The following is an 8,942-nucleotide window of genomic DNA, read 5'->3' as shown; positions in this document are numbered from 1 at the left end:
TGACCTCTGCGGTTAAACGTAACATAACATTGTCCTTATTAAAAGGATCACCCTATGTTACATCTAACGTAACAAACATCAATAAGGTTTTAAGTTTTACTTTAAAGCCCATGCTGCAGTTAGGCAATAGTAATGTTAGAACTTTAATTTTTTTTAAATTTTTTATTTTTATTTATAGCAAATTTAGTACTAAATTATTCAATAATTTTTTCTATTTTATTTAATTGAATCTCTAACTTGTTTAATCTTATATCTATTGAGTTTTTATTAATTATATTAATAATCTCTTCCTTTAATATATCATGATTTTCAATATTGAAGTCTTTTATTAATTGTTTAACTTTATTAAATTCTTTATTCAGTTAATCTCTTAACTTTTTAATTTATTTTATATTTTCTTCATTGAAATTATTAATTTCTAATATTTTATTTACACCTTCTATATCATTTATAGATAAATTTGGGTTTCTTAATTTATTTAATAAATATAGTGACATTCAATTTAATTTATTATTTCTTCACATTTCCGAATCATTGATAAGATCAAAGGGTTGAAATTTTTCATAGAAAAATCCTCTTTGTCTATAGCTAGAAGGTGGTAAATTATTGGCTTTTATGTTTTATGAAATTATTAGAGGTTATGATAATTTATTCATTGTTCTATGTTTCTAATAATTTATTAGATTCATGATATATTTATCATATGTAATTCATTAGGATAATAAATTTAGATGACAAAATCTATGTGACAACATTGATGATATGTATTAGGATGGGATAGTAGATTGAATGTGTGTGTGCGTGTGCGTGTGTGTTAGAAGAAAAAATTAGTCTATGTCTCAAGAGAGACAAGAAATTATAAATGCAAGTGTAAAAATATATTCAAAAATTGTAAATATTTATTAATATAATAATCATTTAGATTTTTATAAAAATACAGTAAAAGCTTTATAAAGTTTCAAAATAGATGTAGAAGAGATGAACTACAAAACTATTTAGTTATACAAAATTAATGAGGACTTATTTGAAAAAAATAAGTAAAAATGTGATTAAAAATGATTTTTTTTTTTGTAAATTACTATTACACTTACGCCCATACCTCATTTCATGTTAAAATTGTTTTCATCCAATAGATTTAAGAAATATCAAAATCAATGATCTATATCTATTGGATGTTTGTTACATTGTTTGTAAGATAAGCTTTACCCTCAATTCTCAAATTATAACTAAAATTTTACCTCAAATGTTGTTAACTGAACAATCAGATATAGAGTATAATAAATTCATTTGCAACTCATATATTGTAGTACTTTCTAGATATCTATTTTTGATGAATGGAAATTACTAATTTTTTTCTATTAAAATCCATATATACTATTTATCTTTTTATTATTTTTATAATAGTCAATAACTCTTTTATATCATAATTTTATATTATTACTCTTATTTTTTAATACACTTTTATTTATATTTTTTTTATAAATTAAATAAATCATATAAATGAAAATTAAATAAAAATTTATATATTAAAAATAGGGAATATATATTTTGGTGTAAATAAAAAATAATAATATATTTTTCTTATTTTTTTAAAAAATTTTAAAAATATATATATTTTATATTTTCCAGATATATTATCAAGTAAATGATCTATTTACCCAATTTTTGGTGCCAAGAAGATTTTTAGATATTAAAAAAATAAAATGGTGAATAATGCATAGTAATTTCAATAGAGGAGAAACCATAAATCTCCCTTTTAATAAATTATTATTATCTAACCATGTGAATAAATCCAACTACTAAAAGAAGGACCATGCTAAGTTACATTAACTTACATCAACCCTTAAACTACACTTAATAACTCAAGTTTGTTTGTTTGAATACATGTTTTGCGTTTTTGGATTAGATGTAAATTATATGTAATATAAGTTAGTCACACCCTTGAAAGAAATGAAAAAGGTAAAAATACAAAAGAGAAAGATGGCAGGGGCCACAATTAAAAATAAATGAAAATAATAATAAAGAATTGAGGCCCACCATTGAAAGTGTGATATTTAACAAACTAAAAATTTAAGGGTACGTTTGGCAAACTTTGTTATATAATAATGTATTACATTAATTAATATAAGATGTATTGTATTAATTTGTATTGTATTAGCATTTTATTTGATTAATTTCATACAATATTTGGTGTTATATTATATCGTAGTATATATGATGTTATTTTATATTATTATTTATATTAAGTTAATTTTTTATAATTATAAATATCTTAAAAATTTTATAATTTATATTTGCTAAATTTATTATTCAAATTTATAAATAAAAAAATTACTCACTACTGGCCACCGTAAGCCACCACGAACCGCTGCCGGCATTCATATTCTAGTATCTTTTGAGATTAATTTTGGTATCAATAGAATCTTCATTATTGGATCTATATAACAGAGTATGTCTCATCAGCAAAAAAGTTTCCTATCCCTATAAATTTACAGTCAAAGTTTTGAGAGTTAAAAACTTTGACCATATATCTACGGTGAGCAGAAGTTCCATTTTTTTATATTACATATATGGTTCAATAGTTCCGGTGATAAGGAATTAAGGATTCTATTGGCACCAAACTGAGGTTAAAGGATACTGAAATGACATTGCCGGCGGTGGATTTTGGTGGTTAGTGATGGAAAATATTTTTGGCATTCAAATATATTATTTTATAGACTAATAATAAATAAATAAAATATGTTTTAATTTATTAAATAATTTTGTGTTTTAAAAGTCAATAAAACAACTTATAAAGGAGGGGCAAGGGTTTTGATAATGCGGCAAAAGCTACAATAGGCTTTAGTTAATGCTATTCTATGCATTTTATTTCAAACGCCAAACATAGATTTATTTCAACCAATGTTGGGCTCACGAAGCAGTGCTATGCAATGCTGCATACAAAATATATTTTAAGGATGCGTTTGGTACATTGTATTATATTGCATTAGTTGCATTGTATTATGATGTACTGTATGAAGTTGTATTAAGTTATAATGCAATATCATGTTTGGTGCAACATAATCTGTAATATATGTAATAATATTTTATATCCTTATTATTTTAGTATAAGTTTTAAATTTATATTATTCAAATTTATTAATATTTTGTATTTATTATTATTAGTTATACTAAATTGTTAAATAAAAATCATTTTTATATATTAATTACTATAATATAATTAAATAATGAAATATTATATTATATTTTTATAAATTAAAATACAAATAGTAAAATTTCTTACACATTATTACTTTTAACATATGATAAATGCTATGATACATTTACATACATAATCCACAACTACCACACTCCGCAACTACCACACAAATTGTGTGGTTGTGGTGGCGTGTGTATGTTTCATGTGTAAGATAGGGACTCCCTTAACATATATGGTTTACATTCAACAACGACTCATGTCACAAAAGTGCGTATATGGTCTAAATTCGTTCTTAATCCTACCAACTACGTGTCCACTAGTCAGTTCATCCTTCAGTGCCTTTCTCGGTTCCAGTATATAGAGCCAGTTTGCATGTTCTATACTCCATGTTCTTTCTCATATCAAACAACAATTATGGCTCTTCACGTTCTCTTCCTCACAATATTCTTCATCTTCCTGTCCTACAAGCTTTACCAAAAGCTCAGACTGAAGCTACCACCAGGGCCACGGCCATGGCCCGTCGTGGGAAACCTCTACCACTTAAAACCTGTCCGATATCGGTTGTTTGCCGAGTGGGCTCAGACTTACGGGCCTATAATGTCCGTTTGGTTCGGTTCCACTTTAAACGTCGTTATTTCGAGCTCGGAGTTGGCCAAGCAAGTTCTTAAAGAAAATGATCAACAATTATCAAATAGGCGCAGAAGTAGAGCAGCTCTTAGGCTTTCTAGAAATGGAAAAGACCTTATTTGGGCTGACTATGGTCCTCATTATGTTAAGGTTAGAAAAGTTTCTACTCTTGAGCTTCTGTCTTCCAAAAAGCTTGAGGCCCTTAGGCCAATTAGGGAAGATGAAGTCACTGCCATGGTTGAATCCATCTTTAGAGACTGCACTAACCCAGGTAGACATATATACTCTCAATAATATACTCTATTTCATAAATGTTTTCTCTTAATTTTTTGCCAAAGCTCTGATATTTGAATATCATGCTATTTACTGTTTATATACCAGTACTAACACACAAAATAATAACACTATTGACGTTACAATGCCGTCATTTATGTCATAATAATATTTCATTGGTGGCCAAATATCATTTTCCTTTCTTATTGATATAGCTTTAACCATATAGTTAGTCAACTATTTTTTCATCATTTAGATATAGTGTGGCACAAAATCTTTAAGAGATTAAATGATTGGCACATCCAGCTTATCCAAATTCATTTTGCTTTTATATCAATCTTAAAGTATTAATTCTTGGACCAATTAATTAACCAAATGCTTACAAATGCATATGACTCAGAGAAAAAGGGGCAGAATATGAAACTGAGGGATTACTTGTCAGCAGTATCATTCAACAACATTACAAGACTTGTTCTTGGAAAGCGATTTATGAGCCCAGAAGGTGTACTGAACGAGCAAGGTATTGAGTTCAAGGACATTCTTGGAAATGGAGTCAAGCTCGGGGCTCCTGTAACATTAGCAGAATACACTCCATGGCTAAGATGGATGTTTCCACTAGAGGAAGAGAAATATGTGAAGCACAATGAACGCAGAGATAAGCTTACGAAAACCATAATGGCAGAACATACCCTTGCTCGTCAAAAGGGTGGAGGAGCTGCTAAGCCACACTTCGTTGATGCGTTGCTCAATTTGCAAGAGGAATATGAACTTAGTGATGATACAATTATTGGGCTACTTTGGGTGTGCCATTGATTATTGTTCATTTTAGTCTACAATTTAAATTTGGTTCTCATCCGAATTTATTCCGATCTTTTATTTATTTCTTTTTTTCTGTTATCATTATGTCAAATTTTCTGTCTCATAAATATTATATGTGCAGAACATGATAATAGCAGGCATGGACACCACAACAATAACTGTAGAATGGGCAATGGCAGAGCTCATAAAAAACCCTAGAGTGCAACAAAAAGCTCAGGAAGAACTAGACCAAGTAGTAGGCCCTAATCGCGTCATGACAGAAGCAGACTTTCAAAACCTGCACTATCTCCAGTGCGTGGTCAAAGAATCAATGCGGCTACACCCACCAACGCCTCTAATGCTGCCCCACAAAGCCAACGCCGATGTAAAAATCAGCGGCTACAACGTCCCGAAAGGATCAGTCGTACATGTAAACGTTTGGGCCATAGGCAGAGACCCTGCTGATTGGAAAAACCCGTTGGAATTTAGGCCTGAGAGGTTCTTAGAGGAGGACATTGACATGAAAGGACACGATTATCGATTGTTACCATTTGGTTCGGGGAGAAGAATTTGTCCCGGCATACAACTTGGCATAAATTTAGTGACCTCGATGTTGGGTCATCTTTTGCACCATTTTTGGTGGGCACCGGCTAAAGGAGTGAAGCCTGAGGAAATTGATATGGCCGGGAACCCTGGACAGGTCACGTACATGACCACACCCCTTGAGGTTGTGGCTACCCCGCGGTTGGCTGATCATGGCCTGTACAAACGTGTCCTTGTGGACATGTGATTTAATTAAGTTTGTCGTGTGATAAAATATGGTTCCTTGTTTTTTGGCATTTAATAAACCTGAGCGCCCTTCTTTTCTTCATTTATTTTTTAATTGATTGTATGCTTTAATAATGATAACAATTGAGAGGAAGTCTCCTTCTTACTTTTCTCTTTAGCGAGGAAAGGCGGAACGGTAGCTACACTAGGCCTTTATGGCCTTACGCATCACTCATAAGAAGTGTTGGGGGGTTTTTTCTTTGTTTTATCTCTTAAAGGGGTGGGTGAGGGTTTTCAAGCACATTCTGAGAGTCTTTATTCGCAAGGAAAAGTGACCGGTTCGTGAGCGCCTTCAAAGCAGAATCCCATAATTAAATACTGTAATAAATGGCGGGTGCCTGTGTTCTGAAGAGATGGAAACAGAAGAGTTAATACGAAAATGTCAGGCTATAACACTTGAAGGAGAAGAAGCAGACCAATTTAATTTTGAAGGCCAAATGAAAGAAAAAGGATTTCGAGCTGTAGCTGGTTGTCTAGTGGGGAAGATTCTTCTAGCGAGAGGGGTTAATCGCGAAGGACTCAAAACAGCCTTGTATCGAGCTTGGCGTACCGTACATGATTTTAAGATTGAAAGTTTAGGGAGCAACATATTCGTGTTTAAGTTCCTCTCAGAAGCTGATTAAAAAAGAGTTTTAAATGGAGGACTGTGGCATTTTGATAGAGCTCTAATTGTACTCCAAGAACCAAGGGGTATTGGTAGTATAAAAAATCAATCCTTTTCTCATGCCCCATTCTGGATTCAAATCCATAATGTGCCATTGATGTGTATGGATACCAGTATAATACGAGTGTTGGGGTCAAGAGTTGGAAAGGTGGAAGATATAGGAATGGATGCTCAAGGTGAATGTTTTGGGGAGTTTGTGCGCATCCGAGTCTCGGTGAACATCTCAAAACCTCAAAAAAAAAAAAAAAACTTATAGTCCTGAAGCAAGAAGGCGAAGAGGTATTCAATTGCCAGTTGTATACGAACGGTTACCGGACTTCTGTTTTTGTTGTGGTTGCATTGGGCACCAGTTCAGAGAATGTACAAATTATAAAGGTCAACAAAAAGAAGATCTGCCGTTTGGACCATGTCTAAGAGCAGTGTCATTATATAGCAGACAGAACAAAGTTGAACAGAGCTAAAGAGAAATGGAGTAGGGAGTAGGAGAGATCTAGAGGAGAGGCTTTAGAATCGGAAAGTGCAGAGATTCCAAATCCGGGTTCACCCATTCTAAACTTGGGTCACAATAGCGGATCCACACCAAACCAAGAAAGTACGGAAGCTAAAAGAGCACAAATAGGAGGGCACATGTGGAAAAAGATACTGAGAACACTGAAAAATTCGAAGGAATCAAATCGAGGTTGCTGCAAACCAATAACCAAAAGTTGCATGGTGCAGCTGCAATTTCTGATGCAACAGAAATTAAGGAAATACAGGCAGGAAAATTGTCAAAAAAAGAACAATTAGAGAGAAATGGAAAGGGGAAGGAAATTTTGGTGGGCCAAGAATCAAAACGGGCCAATGCAACACCCACAGACCAGATGAGCTCAGAGGAAGAAGTTGTAGATAATGAGCTGGAGTCAAAAAAATCAAAGTCCAAATGGAAAAGATTTGAAAAGTCAAGTCCGGGATATGAACAAAACATCTAGTAATAAAACTGGGCCTTTGTCTTCAAAACGTTTAAGTAGCGAGATGATATGGGCTAGTCTAGAAAAAAAAAGCCGAAACAGCAAGTCGAGTGAAAGAAGTCTCTGTTGTCAGCCCAACCAAGTCCCTTTCAACAACTCTCAAGCTCAGCTGGGAAGCAGCAACTATGGAACTCATGGAGGTGTCTGAATTAGTCATGGAAGAATTATCGGCGGAGGCTGGTGGCCAGCCCCGCCGAAAGCAATGAATATCATAAGTTGGAATGTTTGAGGTTTAAGGAATATTCGAACATTCCATGAATTAAAAACATTCTCCAAAGACACAAGTCTCAGATTCTTTTTCTTTGTGAAACGAAATCGATGCCTGGATATATGATGAACACGAGGAAGAGACTGGGGCTTGATAACTGTTTTGCAGTGGGTAAAAGTGGCACTGGTAACCGACACTATTACATTCAAATTCATTTAATGAAGATTTTTTTCCCAAACATATAACTGTATTGAGCCTGTTTTAGGTAAACTTAGCTTTATTGAGCCTGTTTTAGGATTTAAATTCATTTACACTATTGTAATTGCACTAATCTTTACTGCTAAGATTTTTCCTTTTGCTTTTTTCTTCAATGGAATAACAAAATATTTGGCAACCGGACAAAGTGTAATATTTTGGTAAAAAATTTTGTCCCATGTGACGTGTTTGTAAAATTAATACAAAATTTTATTTCTATGAAATTTATATGGTAATAGGAAAAAGGACACCTACAACCTAAGATTTGGAGAAATGGTCACAAAAATCTTAAGTTTTCAAAACGAGATATTAAGACCATTTTTCGACAATAATACCATTTAAATATAATAACTAGAAAATTGACTTTAAAACTTTTAATTAATGCAAACATAATATAGATAATATAATCTATCTAGTAGACTAACAATATTAAAGTACTTTTAACATTTAAAATAATATTAAAATTGTAAATTAATATATTTATTTTAATAATATTTATATTTATTAAAAAGATTTTAAATAAATCTTGGGAATAAATAAATTTTACAATTAACAAAATATCTCCCTATTAATAATGTTAAAATTATATTTTTACATAATATTCAAAATAATTTAATTTTAATTTATTTATTTTAATATTTTGTTTCTATTTATTATTACAACCTCCTTTAATATAATAAAATATTTCTATTAGATTGTAAAGTATAAAAACATTTTTTAATTATTAAAATTATTTTAAAATGTATATATTATTATATTTGTTTTAATGCTATACTTCTATTTATTATAAAATATTATGGTCAATTTTTTTGGGTTTATAGTGTCAAATGGTATTAAGGCCAAAAGGGGGTCTTAGTGTCTCTTATTGAAAATTTTGGGTCTTTGTGACCACTTCTCCAAACCTTGGGGATGAAAATTACCTTTTTCCATGGTAATATTATATTATTGGCCACATTCTCATACTTCCAAACTCTTGGAGGAACTCATTTTGTATAAATTAATGTGATATAAATAAATTAACTATTAGACTCTCTAATTGACATAGTGAAAAGTTTGAGTTACAAAGAATTTAAATTACTTACA

General features: G+C 31.3%; 1 protein-coding gene across 1 annotated transcript; it reads left to right on the top strand.

Moving 5' to 3' along the window:
* Positions 1-3,456: 3,456 nt before the first annotated feature.
* LOC18040739 (cytochrome P450 98A2) lies at positions 3,457-5,768 on the top strand. The gene is made up of 3 exons (XM_006432309.2): positions 3,457-4,097; positions 4,500-4,900; positions 5,040-5,768. The coding sequence occupies exons 1-3, from the start codon at positions 3,572-3,574 to the stop codon at positions 5,685-5,687; spliced, it is 1,575 nt and encodes a 524-aa protein (XP_006432372.1). The 5' UTR covers positions 3,457-3,571; the 3' UTR covers positions 5,688-5,768.
* Positions 5,769-8,942: the final 3,174 nt, after the last annotated feature.

This window comes from Citrus clementina, unplaced genomic scaffold (assembly GCF_000493195.1).
Source record: "Citrus clementina cultivar Clemenules unplaced genomic scaffold, Citrus_clementina_v1.0 scaffold_5, whole genome shotgun sequence".
NCBI lineage: Eukaryota > Viridiplantae > Streptophyta > Magnoliopsida > Sapindales > Rutaceae > Citrus > Citrus x clementina.
The sequence above is the reverse complement of the archived record's forward strand: the minus strand, read 5'-3'. Positions and strand labels throughout refer to the sequence as shown.